The sequence below is a fragment of the Jatropha curcas genome, chromosome 2, assembly GCF_041381405.1.
Source record: "Jatropha curcas cultivar XTBG-Jc1 chromosome 2, XTBG_Jcur_1.0, whole genome shotgun sequence".
In the NCBI taxonomy this organism is placed as follows: Eukaryota; Viridiplantae; Streptophyta; class Magnoliopsida; order Malpighiales; family Euphorbiaceae; genus Jatropha; species Jatropha curcas.
The window spans coordinates 29,935,420-29,955,310 of NC_143152.1; the positions used below are offsets into that span (position 1 = coordinate 29,935,420).

The following is a 19,891-nucleotide window of genomic DNA, read 5'->3' on the forward strand; positions in this document are numbered from 1 at the left end:
GGACTTGATGTGGAGATTTAAGGAAGGTGACCGTTAGACGAGTGACCAACCGACCATATATATGAGGCTCGAGGTAGCCTTCCTTTCTAACACGAGGAGTAAATGGAGATTGGTGAAACCATATAATTCAAATTAGTGACTAACAAGAAGCAAAAAGCAAAGTTAGGCATCAAAGACTGATCTCACTGTCAATTTGCATTGGACCATTGGTAGAAATAAAAAAAAAAACTAAAAAGAAAGGTGACGCAATGCAAGTATCTAAAATTGCTGATTTCACAATTCCTGATTTCTGTCTTGATAAGTAAAATTAAACGGGAAAGAACTGCGTATGATTCAACCGAGAACAACTACTAGCAAGACATTATTGAAAAACAAGAAACTCCCAAGAAAGAAAGAAAATTCTTTTTCATTTGAATAAACAAGTTCTTGATTCCTGTACTTCAACTACAAACGTTAACTTGAAAAAAAACTCATTCTTTTCAGGATGGTTCCAATCAGTTGTATCCTCATTGACATGATGGGTCCATTTTGTTCATCCTCTAAGGACAATGCATGCAGAAGAGCCGCATTGTTCCCTCCTGAAGAAGAAAGAAAGGAGACGGTGGAAAAGGAATACGAGTAATCTCCGATTCTCCACTCCCTAGGAATGTCCTTGGTCTCGCCAAGCCGGCCTAGTGGACATTCCTCTAAGTTTTCTGAATTTGCTCCTGAGCCTTCTGGCAAAATACATCTCTGTCGCAACACGACCAGGGAGCGACACAATTTGCAGTAATCCCAGTTCCTTTGCTATCCCCTTTACCATTGTCTCCGCCACTGCTTTTAATGTCGTTATAATAGGCCCCAATCCCTGGTTTCAATCCACCCACCAAAGATTATGAGCCTTCATCGCCATATTTGCAGCACAAGAAAGCACCACTAGTATCACTAGAGTTGAGCAACAATCAAGTTGCATGAAAATGAAAGATACAAATAGATATTCTTATAGACTATAATGGAAAATATAAGTTTGATAGTTGTATTGGTAAAAGCCATTTCTATGTTTGATGATAAATACTTATGAAACTATAAAACCTCTGTTTGTTCATCAACGTACCCATCACCATTTTAGTCCATATTCAACACCTAATGAAACACTGTTCTGGAGCATCAACCACAAATACAATTTTATCAAGTAAGGAGATCAATTTAAATGATTTATTTAATCTTATATTTAGGAGAAGAACACATATAGAAACCGGGCCATATTCATCCTGGTGATTCGAACTTCGTAATATTTTACTATAAGAACCTAGCATCTCCCACAATAGCTTTTTACACGTGTTAAATCAGATCAATCAGCCTGGTAATCAACACACCCATTTTAATTGTTTAACTTTTATGATTTTCAAAGATAAATTTATCTACATTGCCTCTTAGTGAAATTCTTCTCTGAAACAAGTTTTGTGAGCAGACTCCTCAATCTCCTTGACCCTGGTCCAGGCTTCAAAACACCATATTTCTCATTTTGTAATCCTGAACATGCTTTATGCCTCTTTCCACTGCCCAAACACCAGCCACCATAAGTAAACTCCCCTTTGTTTCGCTTTAGAAGCTCACGATCAATCTTGTCAAGAACTGGGTCATTCTTCTTGAACTTTCTTGCAAATGGACGGCCGCTCAGGATCATTCTTCTGTAATCTTTAACCCCTAGGTATCTTGGATGTTGCTTAGGAGGTGTATCCCAAGTGATGTAGTGCAAGTCATGGTTAGCTGTAGTGTTTCGATACTCCTCCGAGTTGCATATTAGCGTTTGAAAGTAGCCTTCTGGCGAGGATACAAAATTAGTGTAGTAGAGCAGGAGAGTTCTCGGCAAGTTGTCCCAACCCACAATGCAGTACTCTGCAAAAGATCTTGACAGTATTGTCCAAGCTGATCCTGTACATTTGTTTTAAGTAAAGGCAATAAATATTAATTTCTTTCTGCAAACTTGCTTTTTAAAATCATTCTAAAGATACTTGGCTTGTTGAGTGATTAAAGAGCCATAAAGACTGTCTCTATAATAATAATAAATTTCTTAATCTTATATATTTTGAGAGATTCATCATTGTAAATATAAAAGTTATCCGTACGAGCAGTAAAGCACATGTATTTCCCAACATCACTTGGGTTTTGGCATGTGCACTTTCTGGATCATGGAGCTGCCACCTTGACCCCATCAAGCACTTCTCTGGAAATCTAACCTGTATATGATTATTCTTATTTGTGATTTCATGGCAATTTTCAGGTTATAGTGAGTTCTTGTTTACTTCAATTATGGAACCATATATATGGTTAGGTAGGTTGAAATTCCAAATATATGTATATATATTCTAATTAAGAGTATTATGACATGAATGCCTAGCTAGCATGAACAGCAACTTATCTAATGGGACCCATACACTAAGATAAAGAAAAGATAGGACAACCACAAAAATTACAGCTGTTTGAAAGAGAAATAGAGAACATATCAACCTTTCATTATAGAACAAATATGTGCCAGCTTGTTCTTACTCAAATCTAATCTCTCAATTTATACACTTTTCTACACTCCCACCCTCTTTTCCATTTTCAAGATGAGTTATTTTTGAATATTGTGATGTTACTAATGCGACAAGCATTATTACACCTAGCAGCCACATTTATAAATATGCATATAAGCAAATGTGCATGGGCAAAGCAACGATAGAACAATGTTAATTCCAATATTATTTAATTTTGAAAATTCTTTCATTCTGAAATTGGAAGTTGATTCCAATTGTCTAATAACTTCCCCCAATTGATGTCACTTTTAAGCATACTTCGAAGGAATAAGGTTTGGATAAACAAATAGACAGCCTAACCAATTAGCTACAAGTTGATTTTGATCTTTAAAGTGTTAACTTTGATTCTAAGACTACTGTAGTTTGTTGATGCTAACATTAATTAGGTCCAAGGTCTTATCAACTATCAGTGGAAGCAAACAAGCAAGCATGACTTAAAATGAGAGGAATGTTGATTAAAATGAAATTTTGATAGCTGGCTAGATTATGCAAACTTGGACCTCTACTCAAATGAAAAGAAAAGGGAGGTTCTGTTTTTATTATACTATTTTCTTACCCATTTAAATAAAAAGACATGATTTGATCTACCCAGCCCTCAGATTTTGAGCAACACAAGATTCCTGCTGCTGAAGGCCTAATATAATGACAACCTAGATAATACAAGATAAAATTTAGAAATTGGAAACCTGGAAAAGTTTTCACATACATCCATCCAAACACGGGGGGCCCAAATGAAAAACCCATAAAATTTAATTATTAAATTTTAGAACTTTAAGCTGAGTACCAGGTGCATACTGTCCCTGCACTCAGAGATTTCACATGCTAGTGATAAGTACAGGCTCTGAATTTGTTTGTAATTTTCTATTCCAAATAAATAAAACAATCCCATTTATGGAGTCTATAGCGTATTGACGTATTGAAGGGAGTGGACGCCAAAATACTACCAAAAGCATGGTCCTGCTGGAAAGAAGTAAAAGATTGGGGAAAAACCTGTATAGAGCTTGAAAGCAGTTGGGAGACTCCTCTGTTTAATAGCCCACCATATCTCTGATTTGTTGAGCCTGTAAAGCCCTGGATCTATTATAATTGGCTTAGCTCTCTTATTCCTGAATAAAAATACATAAAATTTCTTCAATTGTTAAAATGTCGTTCTCTATACATAAAAACAATAAGATTTATAACCCAAAAAAGATATTCAGGAAAAGAGAAAAAGAACTTACAGTTTCCATCCCAAATGACTGCTATGCTGTATAAAGTTGAGATCTTTAGGTATGCCGGAAAAGGCATCAATTAGATCTGAAAACAAGTTGGGTCACTAAATCACATTATGGGAGATTCGAAAAAAATAAATATACAGAAAAAAAGGAAGAAAAAATATTTGGGCAAAAAAAATAGAATACATGCTAATGCTAATATTAAAATAATAATAATAATAATAATAATAATAAAAAAGGCACTCACCATACCATCTTGGGTCACCAAGGGATAGTCAGAGGCACTGAGATTAATGAACCAGTCCCATTTGCAAGTCCTCAACAAAATTGCCATGGCATGAAGAGTGGTAGCAAGCATAGTAGGGCCTCTATAAGTAACTATATTTGATTTCCCCACAATCCAAACATTCCCCACAAGATCAAAAACTGGATTATTGGACACAAAATCGAATATTGCTTTATGTTCCACTTCTGGTGCATCAGCATCCGCATGAATCAAATAATAATTCCCTGGATGGTAAAGTACCTTCAAAAGCCTCATTAGCCTCCCTGCATCACCTTTAGATGCTGATATTAAGTAAGCAAAGGTTGCTGGATAAGGTTTTTGGTCTTTGAGCATGTTTAAGTTGATTACTGGAGTAAATCTCGTAATGGGTACTGTTAGTTTTATTGGAATGTAAAGGAAAAACAGAAGAACTGAGATTACCATGAAGAAAATGGTGAAAGTTTTGACACCCATTTCATGAGTTAGCGAGAAGAAACTAAGAAAGTTCAAAGGTAAGATTTTTAGAGAAGAGGCAGTTGGGTTTTTAAGAGGAGAAAGGTAGTTTTAAGCTGTTAACGGTGGAGGGACTTATTAAAGACGAGGACAGCGGTGGAGAATGATAAAAGAAATTAAAAACAAAAAGAAAAAGAAAAAAGAAAAAAAAAGCAGTTTTGTGGAGTGGGATGGAATAGAACTTCTAGTTTTGGACAAGGTTCCTTACTTCGAACGGAAGGCCTGCAATTGTCACCATATTAGTTGGTGTTATGGAGACTCTGGGGTTAGCTTGAAATGTGCAAAAGCAAAGTTACCAAATTTATGGGACTTCAATTCCCAGTTGAAAGAGAATTGGGAACTAGTTGAAAATTGATATGTGTTTCAATTCAGTCGGGCGTTACCAAATGGCTCTTTCAATTAAAAAAAATATATTTAATGGCTTTTTTTTTTTTTTAGATTTGTTTTAGTATATATTTAATTTTCTATTTCTTTCAATGTTAGAATTTTCAGTTTTAAGACAAAAGATTCTAATGAAGTAAAGTCTAATTATATTTCAAATATTAAGAGTTAAGGTGTGATCATTTTTACAACATATAACATAAAATATGATGAAAAGTTTGATAATTTTATAATCGAGTTTCAAATCATTGTCAAATCTTAAATTAAAATTATCGATTTTTTTATATAAAAAAAAAAATATAAAGAACTAATTACTACTCTTTTTAGAATGAACTATATTAATAACATCATGATACAGTCAATATGGGAGCCTATCTATTGGAGTTTTAAGAATATGAAGTCCCAAAGTAGACAATAAATCATGTTCAGATGATTTTAAAATAATAATAAATTTAAAGTAAATGTTAACATAAATATAATGAGAGGGTTTGATGGAGTGTAGAGATGGTCCAGTGCTCCAGTTTACTCGTGTTGATTGTGAAGGGGATGGGCCGATTTTGTAGTCCCTCAAGGCCCAGTATGGTTCAACCCACTGTTAGAAATAATTTTATTTTTTTTATTTGTATTAGATTGATAATTTTTTTTGTTAAAAAACTCGGCATCCAGCATAGCCAATTAATTCAGATTCGAGTTCTGCAGAAGTCTATTATGAGAGTGATCTTTCCAAATCAGTTTTTCTCTATTCACAATGCCAGGATTTGAACTTTGAATATTATTTAAATGATCTGAAGTCTCATCCCACTGGATCAACTTGCTAGTATTTTTAATTTAAAGGATTTTGTATCAAATCTCCCAAATAATTTCAATGATCAAAGTAATTGGAAATTGTAGTTTAACAATTCAGGCAGCTGATGCTAAAAAAAGAACTAATGAATGCAAAATCCTAAAATTGCAAGTAGGTGGGGTTTGCTTTCTTGTAATTTAATATTTCATAATCACACACTTACGGAAAAACATATCATATCTCTTTTCTTTTCCCTACCTACCATTTTAGGTTATATATTCATGAAAAATACTTATCACAAATGATAAATGCTAAATTTGACTTCGAAATTTTTATGAAATAGTGAATCCGATTAAAAATTATTTTTAAAATTAATATAGGGCATAAATTTTGAATTTATAATCAATTTATCGAATTGCCGATGAAAAATAGTAAGACATTTTTAGTGACATTCCGACCCGGCAAAGTGATTTTAAAAGAATACGTAGAGCAAAACTCCTGACTAGCTATATAATGACAAACTAACTATCGGTAGTGAAATACGGGACATACAAATGAATCGGATCATATATTGAAAATGTAAAACCAATCATTAAATGGGTCTTTTGGTTGAATGGATTAAAGAGTGGAAGAACTCTTAGGTGACTTCTTGGAAAGTTCCCGGGTCTTGCCAATCCAGTGGGATGAAATTGAATATAAAGTGAGCAATTTCTTTGTTGGTTGAAGTTGAGCGTGACATTTTTTTTTATTTTCATCGTATCGTATGATGAAAATATTTAAAACCAATAAAAATATGAAATATAAAAATTGAAAATAGTTAGTTTTATTATTTTTTTCTTCTATATCTTGAATAACCTGATTGTAATTACTTTAACTATTGACCAAAAAATCAATTTTATTAGCTTTATATTTCAAGTGCCTCTTTTATAATATAAAAAAAATTGAAATTGTATATGTAGAAACACAAACTGAGAGTGGGATTAGATTTGGTGGTTTAAAAAATTTGGTTGGGTGAGATTTGGACTGCAATAAACCAGCAACCGTACCAATAAACCTTAATAATAAAAATTATAAAATTAATAAATAAAACAAAAGTAAACATAAACACTTGGCAAATAACAATGGAATGAAACTATAATTATTGGAGCTGTTTTCTTTTTTCCCCCTAATCCATTTCACCTAAAACGAGTCCTCCTTATGTCTTGCTCACACGTTGGGTTCTTCATCAACTGCCATAAACAGCTTAAACAGTCCAAATCAATTCAAATTGATTGAATTTATGATTTTAATAATTAAAAATTTGATTTGATTTGAAAAAATATAAAAATTTTAAAAATCAATTCTATTTGTAATTTTATATTTTAAACTGCACAAATTGCAGGTTTTGGATCCAAATACACAATATTTCTTGCAAGAAGTAGAAAGAAAGAAATTTTTACTCTTCTTTTAGAACTTTCCATCAAAGGATAAGACTCTAAGAGTAACATTAACAAAAGAACAAAAATTAGTTAGTAGTTGAACCTAACAAAACACCTCTCTGTAATTTTTTTTAAAAAAAAAAGGAATGGTTGGTTCCCTTTTCCTTTTTTTTTTTTTTTTTTTTTTTACTTTCTTTAATTGAAAAAGATAAATATTAAATAAAGACCATGGAAAAAATAAAAAAAAGCTCAACTAAATCACGAGGTCTAGGACTAACACAGAGAGAAGACCCTCTTCCACAAGTCACCATGGCTGACCTGAACTGTCCCTACCTCCTCTGCCTGCCACGTCATCAGCCCACATCAACAAAACCAAATCCCACACACAAGCAAATACGTGATCAAATGAAATAAAATAGTTGGAAACTTCAAAGACATGTGAAGGAGCAAGACTAGGCTTGTTTCATGCAATATTTAAAGATTTTATCGAAGACGACGACTTTTGACTGGTATTATGTATAATAACCATAGCTTGACTTGTTCAAGTATATATGAATAATTTGAGTTCTTGAGATTAGAGAATTCTTTTTTCCTGTAATGGAATAGTATGTTTGTGAGATTAGTCAATACATTGTGGGTGCCAAGAAAGTGAAAGAAACCAAGAAAATGATTTAAAGAAATAAAGAGTACTAAGAAATTTAAAGGTAGCTATGGAAAGAAATAGAGAATTCAGCATTACTACAGGTATTAATATGCAGAACTTCCTAATTCAAGTTCGAGAAGATAGACTTCCATCTACAAACCCGGTCAAGGTTCTCTCTCTCTCTCTCTCTCTCTCTCTCTCTAACTCTTCACAAACCTTATTTTATTTTTTTTGCTTTTGCTTTTTATTTTTCTTCCTTTTCATCAAGAATCTATGCAATTCTCTAACTCATTTCTTGTTCTTTAACTTGATCTTTTTTTCCTCTTCAATAAAATCTTTCTTATCTAGGTAACAGTTCTTTTCTTGATTCTTAAATGTTCTTCTTGATCTTTTTCCCTTATTCCTCTTTCAGTAATTTCATATAGCATCTACTCAGAGTTTACTCCAGTATAAATCTTAACTGTTCTTTTTCTTGCAGGCTCAAGAGTCAAACGCTCACATTGAGACAGCAACAGTGGCGGCACGGCAATTCGTTCAGAGGCTCTTCCGAGTCCTTTTCTTCTTGCACATAATCCTAACTGCCATCCTAGTAATCTTCCTCACCGTCCGTGGCCTGCTCTCTGCACATAGACATCACTTCCACCCCAAGAAGTGGTATCCACCACTCCTGACAGCAACAGCCTGCAGTGCAATTGTAGCTTTCACTTGGCAATGGATCACCCTCCGCTATCCTTCAAGAGCTATAAAAGCTGCATTTTGGATTAGCCCCTTGTTGACATGTGCAGTTGGGATACTGCTTGTGTTAATTGGCTCTGCTGCAAGTCTTGCAATGGGTTCAGTTGCAGTTGTTTTTTCCATCATTCAATCCCTTTATGCCTGTTGGGTGAATCTCAGGTTTAATTATGCAATCAAGATTCTCTCAGTTTCCACAGCTTTTCCTCCTGCTAAAACTACTGCATTGGTTATTCTCTCTCTTGTCATAGGCATAGTTTATTCTGGCTTCTTGGTGTCTGGTATAGGCGGTGCCACTATTACTGGAACTGAAATAGACACCTTGTTCATATTGGTGATCTTGTTAAGCCTGATATGGTGTATGCAAGTGATGAAAAACACATTGCAGGTTACAGTTGCACACATCAAGTACATACAATTGGCACGTGAAGCAGATATGGACACAAAAGTAGCTTTAAGAGACACAATCAAACACCTTATGGGGAATATACTCATCGGTTCTGCCATTGTACCGATTCTTACTGTAATCCGGGGCTCTGCACGAGCAATTAGTCTGGTTGCGGGGGGTACAGATGAATTCTTGTTCTCCTGCGCTAACTGCTATTCTGCTTTAGCTTCTACACTGGTGAACTATGGAAATAGGTGGGGTTTTGTGCACGTAGGAGTTTATAACAAGGGGTTTGTGCAGGCATCCATGGACACATGGGAGTTGTTCAGGAGGGCAGGGCTGGAACCGCTAATTGATTCAGACCTTACTGGGTCATTCTGTTTCCTATCTGGGATAGCAGGAGGTGCAATATGTGCTTTGGTTGGAGGAATATGGACATTAACAGTTCATAAGAGCTATGCAACAGAAGTGTCAATCTATGCCTTCTTGATAGGCTATTTCATGGTAAGAGCTCATATACTTAAAAACTCACAAACAATTCATTTTTCTAAAGAAACAGGGAACTGACCAGGACTGATGTCAAGTTTTGTGGTCCTCAGTGTAGGGTAGCAATGGCATGGCCACAAGCATGTGTTTCGGCTTACTATGTAGTTTACGCAGAGAACCCACAGGGCCCAAGGTTTGACCCAACTATTCCAGTTCGCATTCAAGAGCTTCAAAGATATGGAGCTTAAAGATCCTGGAAGCCAACTTAGACATGGTCGTTAGCAGCAGATATCTAAAAACTTAGACGTGGTTGACCCAACTATTCCAGTTCGCATTCAAAAACTTGTACCAGATATACCTGACAGTTAGAAATACGTGAATTTGTCGGATTTTAACTACTGGTTTGGGAATGATACAAACTGATGTTGTACATGATTCAATATCTCAAAATTTTTGAAGTACATGCCCTTAAACTGTTTGCACATACATGTTCAAGTAAATTGAATTTCAATAAACGACTAAGGTCAAACACACCAGAAAACCACCAGATATAAAGAAACAAAGGATTATATAAAAATGGTTTTTAAGTAATTTGATTTTTGGTGTAACCATGATTTGATTTTAAACTTCGTTTATCACTTATCAACCACAATTTTTAAAATACGCAGAAGGAAAACTGGCAAGAACTGGTGCAGCCACCACATTTCAATGTTCCAAATAAACAAACAGAAGGAAAATGCAACCAATAAAACTCATGAATTATTGATATAACTACCATTGAGAAACGAATTGAGTTAAACACATGGAATTTGTTGACATTACCAAAGATGAACTCAGGCAATATCTCCGGACTACATAATGATAACAAATGTGACATTTAACATGTAAACGTTACAGAAACAGGCTCTACAACGAAATCCAAGGTAGAAGAGCAAACCAATCCAGATCATTTGTGTCAAAGATGACCACGCCCACCACATTCTGAACACATAATGTTACCTGTTCCTCCACAACCTGCAAAATAGCAAATGTCACATAATAATTGTTAAAAGTTTCAAGACAGTAAGTAAATTAAGATGACTGATAATCAGGTGACACAAAACTTTTTGCCCTAAGCAGCAATCATTCATAGAATTCCATACATAGTAGAAAAATATCAGGATTCAAAATTTGCCACGTAAACATGGATATTCTCCAACATCCAATGAAGGGGAAATCTCATTGTGTTTGACCCAATCTCCATTTTTAAAACATCATACTATATTCAACAAAAAATGCAAATGAATAAAACAAAAGTTTTAGTCTGCAGTTTTTGCCATTTAATATTTATTTCCTACCAAGACTACTATTTATTCCTAAAACCAAGAAGTTTATCCCAGACAATAAATATATAGGAAAATCAAAATTTCACAGTAAATGGAATACTGCAAACCTCAATTATCATCATAATATGACGAAATACTAACTAAAGCTGAAAAGCCAAGTCATCCATTTGTGACCAAGATTCAACAGTTCTCAAGAAATGTTGAACTGAGAACTGCTAGAGCCCCTGCAGCTTTCAGCTTTAAAATATGGCCAGGTGTGCTTTCAATAAAGCTTATTCAAGGCAGTGCACAAGAACCTAATTATACAAACAGAAAAGTGAGGCCAAGTATTGCTATACTTATAAGACTCTTATCCACAACATGGTCAACATTGAAAATTATGTACTTGAATAGACCATATATTGAAAGGTTATAGTCTAGTTTAATCAATCATGCAATACATCACCAATTCTAATATAATCCAATCATGACAGACTTGAATACAACTCTAGCTGAGTATCTTAATAGGAGAACAGCTTCTGATTATTTATGTTCTAATTGCATTAGCATATAAAAGGAGAATTTCTCAAACAGTCACGTTATGTCATAGTGGATACTAGACCAAAGGATTCATATAGCCGATCTCAACTAGTTTGAACTAAGGCTTAGTTGTTATTGTTATTGTAATAATCCTATGTCATGGAGGAATTTGCTGATCAGAATGAAGAGACAGCAAAGAATGGCTAGAATCATTGTGTTGAAAAAAGTTTTTACCATATAGAATGAAAATCAGTGCACATTAGAAATAGCCTAAAGGAATCCAATCATCCATAATAAACCTAACAAATAAATATCCTCTTTTTACAGGAAAAAGAAAAGAACATAGTTTTCAATAAAATAAGAAAAAGAAACAGAGAGCTGGGGCAGGAAGAGTCATTACATATCATTCACGGGCATGCCTTTAAAAAAAGGCAGTAATTCCAAAAAGTAAATGACAGGAATTGCTCGCAGCAATGAACTCATTTGAAAATGTCACATCCATATACATTTCATTTCACTTAAAACATCATAAGGTTCATAATTTTGATGCAGAACATAGATGGTAATAATATAAGGCAGGAGTCAAGCTAGGATATAGGAATATAATGAACTCAAAATGGGCAACAAGCAAATTCATATTTTAGCATACACGATTTGAAGAGAAAGAAACACTACCTAGGCAACGGACTTTGACAATGATACCCTGGCTCTCCAGTATGGAATCAACATATAAGCCTGAACCAGAGCAAGTGGTGCAAAGCACTGCACCTTTGGCTTGACAATCAGTGCATCGAGGATTATTTCCAATTATTTTTTCAGCAATAGATACACCAATTGGCTTCTCAATTCTCTCTTCTGGTATAAGCTTGTCATAACAAAAAAGAGATTCAAGGCTGCTTCTTTGCCTGTGTGCATCTCCCGCTGCCCTCGATTCTTCCTGAAACATTGAAATAACTCCTCATTAAGGGATTTTACTCTCACAAAAGATAATAAAACTAGCATACATAGAGCTCATCCACACAAAAGAAGAAGAAAAACCCACGATTGAAACCCCATTTGACTTCGCTATACTTCTTCCAATCTAATGTGCACATAGGATTACATACTGGTTACTCCTATTTAATATTGAGCGATATGGGTAATTAGAGATAGCCTCTTCGATGGCTTTAAACAAGAGAGTAGAGCAAAGACATTTTTTTTAATAGAATTAAGCATGCATGAAACATCATGATGCACTAACAAAATAAAAACATAATGTATATTCACAATCATGGTATTTAAAAGCAAATGCAAAATATGATAAGAAAATCAATAACTATAAGCAATGATCATTGCCAAATAACAGGAACCTATATTTGAAACAAACTATACATAACCACAGGTTTGATTCATTAAAATTAAATATCCAACAGTTGACTGCGCAGATGACGATTCTCTTCAGCAGGACACAGTGTACAAGGAAATTTTAAAAGTAAAAATCATAAAAGGGAAAAAAATAAAAAAGACTGACCTCGTGAGAAGCAGATGGAGAAACAGAGCCGTTAGGAGTAATGGCACAGATTTTCCTAATGGACCAGCTTCCACTGAACCGAAGCCCATAACTAAATTTGCTTTCCTTGTGTTGATTAAGTTTTAGCGAAGAAGAAGAAATGGGTAAAACAATAGAAGACCCAATTCTCATTGTAGAATCCATAACTACAAAAGAAATTCACAAACACAATTCAGACCTATTATTACTTAAATTCCTCCAAATTCTTCAAAACCCGCGAAACAGAATCGACAATTTAGTGAACAAAGGAAATGGATGTTGGCGAGAGAGTTAGATTACAACTTTGAAGAGGTGGATTTTATTTAAGATTTTAAGCTTTGTTTTGTACGTTTCGTAGTTTCCGATGCAGAGAACTAGAAGTCAAAAATTAAGGCAACGGTGACTCCATTTTTCGTTTTCAAATACGGGTCGGTTGAATTCTAACCCAATTTCAATAACGTAAAAAATAAATAAATAAAGCCCATATTTCTGGGCCGTATTTGCTTGTAATCGTTGATGAAATTATTCATATTCCATATTTGGGCCTTAGGGCTCATTAAGCTAAAAAGTGGTTCTCTCTCTTTAATGATGCTCAATTTGCTCCATATTTCCATAACCAAAATTGAGATTTTCGATCGGTTTAATAGGTATATTTAACACAATGAACAATTGAATAATTTTTTGATTGGAAAAAATTCATTAATTTGGTAAGTAAATGAAAATGAATAATTTATTTGAGTTAAGAGAAAATCAAACCACTGTATTATTTTTTTTTAAATTGTGTCTCGTACGCATTGACTAATTGAAAATAGACTATTTAGTTGACCGGATAAAACTATAAATAAATTTAAATTTAAATAAATTTTTTAATTTTAGATTTTTAGGTGTTTAAATACATATTAAATAAGCTTTCCAAGTACAATTCTTCACTTATCCAATACATGTGGATAAAACTATGCCAAAGGACTGAATTATTGCTTATGATGACTCAGCTGCTGTATATTCACATGTGCATTCAAATCTCAGTCTTTACCAAATACATTAGGCTTAATAATTGAATGCGGCTTTCATTTAGTAGTTGCAGTAGTTTACAGTTAACAGTGATTGCTGATGATTCGATATTTCTAGCTGACGGTTAAAATTTTAAAACAGTATTTATAAGAAATTATTATTTTAAAAATAATTTTAAATAAAATAATTATAAAAAATATTAATAATTAATTTTTATGATGTTAATAAAATATAAATATAATATAAATACAAATTAACTATTATCTGATATAAAAAGATTCAAAAAAAATATAATTAATAGAATCAGCAGCTAATATCAAGCAGCGGTTAATTAAAAAAATTACAGAGCACCTATAATATAGTTATTAGGTACAAACTAGTTATTGATTATATAAATAATCACCTGAATAAAACGTCCCGTAAAATATTGGTCAAGCAATACAATTATAACATATCTAATCCGCTAATACATTGATAAATTATCAATACATGAAACCTTTTATTCCAATAAGAGTAAGGCATATATTTTAATAGTTTGGTTGAAATATAATCCAACCGGTCCAAAAACTATAAAAGAAAAAAAAAAAAATCAAACCACTCACATTATGTAAAAATTTTTAAAATCGAACCAAATAATAATTTAATTCAATCTCATCCAACCCATTAGGGCATATGTACAATTTGTGAATTCAATTTTACATGAAGCCCCACCATTGAAATTTTCTTCCATTTCAAACCATAACAGTAAAAACATCCCTTTCCATTAAAAAAGGACAATCTACAGAAGGAATGAAACAATACCTTCCACACAGCATAAGGGAAAAATCCCATTTCACGACATGTAGCTTGATTAATCAGTTTCATCTTTTATGACCTCTCTTTTTGCATGCTTAAGCCTTAAGTTAGAAGCTAAGGCAGACATTATATTTATTTATTTATATATAAGAGACGTATGGTCCTCCATTGCACTGCATGTTTTCACACTCAATGCGTGGCGGCAAATTCAGATTAAAAATCATTTTCATATCTATAATTAATATCTCAAGTCGGCTCGCAGTGATTGGTTGGTAATTAGGGTTTTTTTCTTTTTTTTTTTTTTCATAGGAAGTCTAGTAGACCGAGTGGACACGTGAACTACAATATGAATAATAATTATTATATTTGAATAACATTCATAAAAATTGTGATAGTTTTGAATAACACTCAAATCCGATACCTTCCGCTCTTTATATTTCTACAATTTAATAAATTTTAATTACTGTTAAATATCTACATACACACTTGATTAATCAAATTTCTATCGTATTATTAATAAACTTTAATTTAGTAGCATTCAAACAATAAACTTTAACAAGTTTAATTTATTGATAATTAAACTTTAACAGTCCACCACAACTGAGTTTAATCATTTTCTTATTGTTAAAGAGGAATTCCAATTGCAGATCCTGTCAATTTTTTTAAAGGAAAAAAACCAAAAAAATGAATCTTATCATTAACATTTTCTTCAATGGATAAAAAGATTCTAATCGTGTGCATACCAAGATAGCATTTTTCAGATTTTGTTTAAATAATTATTGTAATTATTAATTTAATGATGTGCATATAAACGATTAAATAAAATCTTAGGTAATAAGGAATCCTAAAAGTTAACTTTATTTATCTCTTGAAGTAGAAGTTGATTAGGTGACATTGACAAGGAGATTTTTAAACAATAATCTCAAAAGAGAGAGACAAAAAAAAAAAAAAAAAAAAAAAAAAGAATGAGGTACAAATTAATAAAAATAAAAAGAATAAATATTTATTAATTTATTCCAAAATTTTAAATTTGAAAAATTTATTCTATAAAAAAATTTTTAATTTCAAAATCTAAAAGGAAAACATAATCCATGAATTGACCTAATTGTTAATTAGTTCAAAAAAGGAATTAATCAAAATGAAAAGAAATAATTAAGAAATGGATGAGACGGTAATTAATTTTTTCCGTGTCATCAACTTGCTACCTATTCATTTGCAAAGCATTCACATCATTCTACGTGAACAAGACAATGCACTGTCTTCCATCCCCATACGTATAGAACGTATTATTTGAATATTTATCCCAATTTTTTTAAAAAATTTATCGAATAAATTAAAAATTAATGTACACATTCTGAAAAAACATATTCAAATTGTAAAAAAAAAAAAATACAATATTTCAATATATTATTTTCAATTGTTTTTACTTTTTTCATTATAATACTTTTCATTTTTTTATATGCATTTCCCCTTTAATTTTTCAAAATTTTCCCGCGATTATGACTTTTTTTTTTCATAAAACAATTAAGAAAACAATGTATCGAAATTTTTAATTGATTATTTTTTATTTCACTAAAGACAAGTGCAAATTTTAATTGCAGAACAATCAAATCCATTCTATCTTCTTACACATTATCTATAGTCATCTTGTCTTCTTTTCCAATAAAAGTTATATATTTATATTGTAGGATCAATCACTTATTATATTTATTTTATTTAAAAATTGATTTTGTCCATTTTATTAGAGTGGATCAATACAAACATTATGATAGAAAGGCATCATGAATTGCATGACTACTATTTTTAGGTAAAGAAATTACTTTGGAGGGACTTGGGGCAGGGCTGATTCGGTTCAAGGATTATAATGTGGAGGCAAGAGCCTAAGAAATCAAACCAATCAATCATTCAATTTCATGGTCTAAAAAGTTACAAGATGAGGGAAGAAGGGCAAAAAAAGTCTTTGTTATGATGACTTCGTATTAGGCTTAGTGGTTGATCCAAAATTCTAGAGGAGACAAAAAAAATTTAATTAGATAATGAGGTCAATTTTTAAACATATTTATAAAATAAATTAAGAAATCTTTTTTTCCTTTTATAGATAAAGCTATCTCTGACCCTCTTCATTCATTATAGATTATCAGGATATTTGATTTAGCTTATTCATACGGTCGATATGTATTTCGCATTTAACATTAAGTTTTTTAATCAACACCATAACTGATATAAGTATTTAACAGTAAATTTTTTTAATCAGCACCATAACTGATAGAAGTCCTAATAAGGTGTGATTTGATCAACTATATTTTGCAGCTTTTTCGTATGGACTGGTAGATGATTTGTATTTATATTATTTTGGATTTCATTAACTTCATAAAAATACTTACTACTAAATTAATATTTTAATGACCATTGTATTTTTAACTATTTAAAAATAATTTTGTTCATTAAATATCATTTTAAAATTTAATTAATTTTTATTTATATAATAAATTAAAAAAAAATAGTAGGATTCACATTAAATTATATATATATATATATACATCATAATCTATAAAAATAACTATATTTTTATTCTATTTTATATTTTAATAATAATTTTTATGAAACTTTTTTACTAAAATACAAACAGATAACTATTATCAACCATCAACCATCAGTCTTTTCTTTTATTATTACATCCTTATTGTATGCATTAAGAAACTCACGTGTGTTCGATCACACGTGAAATTAACAAATTAAAAATATAATGCAATTTAACTAATAGTAAAATTTTAAGATATTTTCTTTTTATAAAATCCTTTGTATTCGTTAAGAAATTTACACGTGCTAGATTACATGTCAGAGTTTATGTTTCATGCAACAGGTCATCTAGCCGAGTGCCACACAAATTTGTACCTCTTGTTTAAATATAAATATGTAGTTCACACTTGATAGTTGAACCATGAAACCAATATATAGTGCACTTTGCGCACCGAAGACCTCAAACCTTGCTTTAGTAAGTCAACATTTTCTACTTCTACCTCTATTTAGAAGAAAAATCTCTGCATTTCTTCATTTTCTGTCCAGATTCTTTGCTTAGCCTGCTTACAGCTGGGAGCTTTATTTTGTTTCCAAATTGCACTTCTCAACTGTCATTTCTGGATAAGAGGTTAGTTAATTAATTTTTTTTTCGGCTTTTATGTTGTCTTTTCCAAGAATTTGGACCAAAAGATTTGATTTTGAATCTAACCCAATTGTTCAATCTTGATTTTTGTTTTGCAGGAAAGAAAGTTTGTTTTATTTCATAAATTTTTCCAAGTGGACTACTTGGTCTCTGTTTCTCTCTGATTTGGTTCAGTTCAGTCCAAAGTGTCTTCATTTATCATTGACCCAGTTCCTCAATCATGATATAGCATTATATTTTTGAGTTTTAAGTGAGAATTTGATTGAATTCCTGTAATGGGTGTCTTGGTTTCTATATCCCAGCACAAGAGATATATTATTTTCTTGAACATTTCATTTCTCTTAGCGGCTTGTGCTTTCTTGATTATACGGTCCAATTCTGCTGAAATTCTTGTTCTCAGAAAATCCCAATTTTCCAATCTTAGTGATGAACAAGAATGCAAGGATTTGCAAAATCTTGGAGATTCTCAAGCCAAGTGCCATTACCTTGCGTCGCATGAGCCATGTGTATCTGAAGGCTATATTGATTATCTTTACATTTTCTATTGCAATTTTGGGAGACTTCCACTTGTAGGATATTGTCTTTTATTTCTCTGGCTTTTAGTGATGTTTTATTTGCTGGGGAACACAGCCTCTGAGTACTTTTGCTCTTCACTTGAAAATTTATCAAGTCTGTTGAAATTGTCCCCAACAATTGCTGGAGTTACTCTCCTTTCTCTTGGCAATGGTGCGCCTGATGTTTTTTCCAGTTTAGTGTCCTTTATGGGTACTGGTGCAGGTGACATTGGCATCAATACTGTGTTAGGCGGTGCTTCCTTTATAACCTGTGTTGTGGTTGGAATTATGAGCATCTTAGTGAAGCAAAAACAAGTTAGAGTCAATAAGAATGCCTTTATTAGAGATATTTGTTTCTTTCTTTTTGTTCTTGCAACTTTAAGTTTTATTTTGCTTCATGGGGAAATCAATATTTGGGTTGCAATGGTGTTTTTGTCTATGTACATTTTCTATGTTGTTCTTGTTTACTCTTCGGATATGCGATGGGCTGATGATGGGAAAGACATTGAAAAGGATGATAGTAATTCGAGTTATGACAGTGACTTGCACATACCAATTCTAAATAGTACCGATAAGGGGGAAGTAAATTATTTGGAGGAAGCTGGTTTAGGAGGTGCTACTGAAGTAGAAATTGAGAAATGTTGCTTTTGTTTGCGGTTATCTGCGCCTTGTAAGATTCTTCTTTGGATACTTGAAATGCCTCTTTATTTGCCAAGAAGATTGACAATTCCTGTTGTTTCTGAAGATGGATGGTCTAAACCAGTGGCGATTGCTTCAGTCACATTAGCACCAATTCTGTTAGCAATTCTTTGGAATCCACAAGATGAAAATACCAATTCCAAGAGCAGCATAGTATTTTATGGAATTGGGGTCTTCATTGGATTGATACTTGCTGTTATTGCATACTTAACAACTGAAAAGTCAAGTCCACCCAAGAAATGCCAATTCTTTTGGCTAGCAGGAGGGTTTATAATGAGTGTGGTGTGGAGTTACCTTATAGCTCAAGAATTAGTAGCCCTTTTAGTATCTCTTGGATATATATTTAGTATAAGTCCTTCAATTCTTGGGTTGACAGTTCTTGCTTGGGGCAATTCATTAGGGGATCTGATAACCAATTTGACTATGGCTTTGAATGGTAGTCGTGAAGGTGCACAAGTTGCTATATCAGGTTGTTATGCAGGTCCTATTTTCAATATCCTGTTTGGTTTGGGATTATCTCTTGTTAGTTCATGCTGGTATAAATACCCATCTCCTATTGTAGTACCAGCAGATCCATATCTGTTCGAGACATTAGGGTTTCTGTTGGCTGGCTTGCTATGGGCACTTGTGATCTTACCATGTAGAAACATGAAGCTTGATGGGGTGTTGGGATCAGGACTTTTAGCTATATACGTAGCTTCTCTGTCTTTAAGGATTGTTCAAACACTTGGCTCTTTCCAGTTTCAAGCTACATAAGGTCTTTGCGGCTTTATCTGTAAAATATGTGAAATCCCCGTATACTAAAAGCTAGTCTTCCCTGTATAGTAAGTTATCATCAATTGTAAGATGCTGTACTTTTTTTCGAAAGTTTATTTCAGTTAATAAATAAAGTTATCTGCTATTATCTTTTGTTAA

The 19,891-nt window shown here is 32.6% G+C and overlaps 4 protein-coding genes across 5 annotated transcripts; 2 read left to right on the top strand and 2 right to left on the bottom strand.

Annotated features, from left to right (window-relative positions):
• Positions 1-1,172: 1,172 nt before the first annotated feature.
• On the bottom strand, positions 1,173-4,860 carry UNE7 (Core-2/I-branching beta-1,6-N-acetylglucosaminyltransferase family protein). The gene is made up of 4 exons (XM_012214977.4): positions 4,025-4,860; positions 3,779-3,854; positions 3,549-3,664; positions 1,173-1,914 (listed from the first exon to the last, which is right to left on the bottom strand). Exons 1-4 carry the CDS (start codon positions 4,509-4,511, stop codon positions 1,397-1,399), a joined length of 1,197 nt encoding a protein of 398 aa, XP_012070367.1. The 5' UTR covers positions 4,512-4,860; the 3' UTR covers positions 1,173-1,396.
• Positions 4,861-7,551: 2,691 nt separating this feature from the next.
• LOC105632568 (uncharacterized) lies at positions 7,552-9,814 on the top strand. Of its 2 annotated transcripts, none has more exons than XM_037636631.2 (3): positions 7,552-7,945; positions 8,255-9,400; positions 9,481-9,814. In XM_037636631.2, the coding sequence occupies exons 1-3, from the start codon at positions 7,844-7,846 to the stop codon at positions 9,628-9,630; spliced, it is 1,398 nt and encodes a 465-aa protein (XP_037492559.1). In that variant the 5' UTR covers positions 7,552-7,843; the 3' UTR covers positions 9,631-9,814. The 2 variants fall into 2 exon arrangements, with proteins under 2 accessions (XP_037492559.1, XP_012070369.1); XM_012214979.4 differs by having other exon boundaries at positions 7,565-7,945; positions 9,496-9,814.
• A 314-nt stretch (positions 9,815-10,128) lies between these two features.
• Positions 10,129-13,126, bottom strand: LOC105632569 (DnaJ/Hsp40 cysteine-rich domain superfamily protein). The gene is made up of 3 exons (XM_012214980.4): positions 12,737-13,126; positions 11,902-12,163; positions 10,129-10,396 (listed from the first exon to the last, which is right to left on the bottom strand). Exons 1-3 carry the CDS (start codon positions 12,917-12,919, stop codon positions 10,338-10,340), a joined length of 504 nt encoding a protein of 167 aa, XP_012070370.1. The 5' UTR covers positions 12,920-13,126; the 3' UTR covers positions 10,129-10,337.
• Positions 13,127-17,501: 4,375 nt separating this feature from the next.
• Positions 17,502-19,891, top strand: LOC105632570 (Sodium/calcium exchanger family protein). Its single transcript, XM_012214981.4, has 2 exons — positions 17,502-17,708; positions 17,822-19,891. Exon 2 carries the CDS (start codon positions 17,999-18,001, stop codon positions 19,730-19,732), a length of 1,734 nt encoding a protein of 577 aa, XP_012070371.1. The 5' UTR covers positions 17,502-17,708; positions 17,822-17,998; the 3' UTR covers positions 19,733-19,891.

What these genes read in the sequence shown, in the direction of transcription:
- UNE7 (XM_012214977.4), bottom strand. Translation starts at nt 4,511, where the DNA reads ATGGGTGTCAAAACTTTCACCATTTTCTTCATGGTAATCTCAGTTCTT. An exon ending in AGTCATTTGGGATGGAAACT is followed by an intron (nt 3,665 to 3,778) that starts GTAAGTTCTTTT and finishes ATTTTTATTCAG; the next exon opens with GAATAAGAGAGCTAAGCCAA. An exon ending in TGCTTTCAAGCTCTATACAG is followed by an intron (nt 1,915 to 3,548) that starts GTTTTTCCCCAA and finishes ACAAATGTACAG; the next exon opens with GATCAGCTTGGACAATACTG.
- LOC105632568 (XM_037636631.2), top strand. Translation starts at nt 7,844, where the DNA reads ATGGAAAGAAATAGAGAATTCAGCATTACTACAGGTATTAATATGCAG. An exon ending in CATCTACAAACCCGGTCAAG is followed by an intron (nt 7,946 to 8,254) that starts GTTCTCTCTCTC and finishes TTTTTCTTGCAG; the next exon opens with GCTCAAGAGTCAAACGCTCA. An exon ending in TCTTGATAGGCTATTTCATG is followed by an intron (nt 9,401 to 9,480) that starts GTAAGAGCTCAT and finishes ACTGATGTCAAG; the next exon opens with TTTTGTGGTCCTCAGTGTAG.
- LOC105632569 (XM_012214980.4), bottom strand. Translation starts at nt 12,919, where the DNA reads ATGGATTCTACAATGAGAATTGGGTCTTCTATTGTTTTACCCATTTCT. An exon ending in CTCCATCTGCTTCTCACGAG is followed by an intron (nt 12,164 to 12,736) that starts GTCAGTCTTTTT and finishes TCAATGTTTCAG; the next exon opens with GAAGAATCGAGGGCAGCGGG. An exon ending in TGTCAAAGTCCGTTGCCTAG is followed by an intron (nt 10,397 to 11,901) that starts GTAGTGTTTCTT and finishes GCTATTTTGCAG; the next exon opens with GTTGTGGAGGAACAGGTAAC.
- LOC105632570 (XM_012214981.4), top strand. Translation starts at nt 17,999, where the DNA reads ATGGGTGTCTTGGTTTCTATATCCCAGCACAAGAGATATATTATTTTC.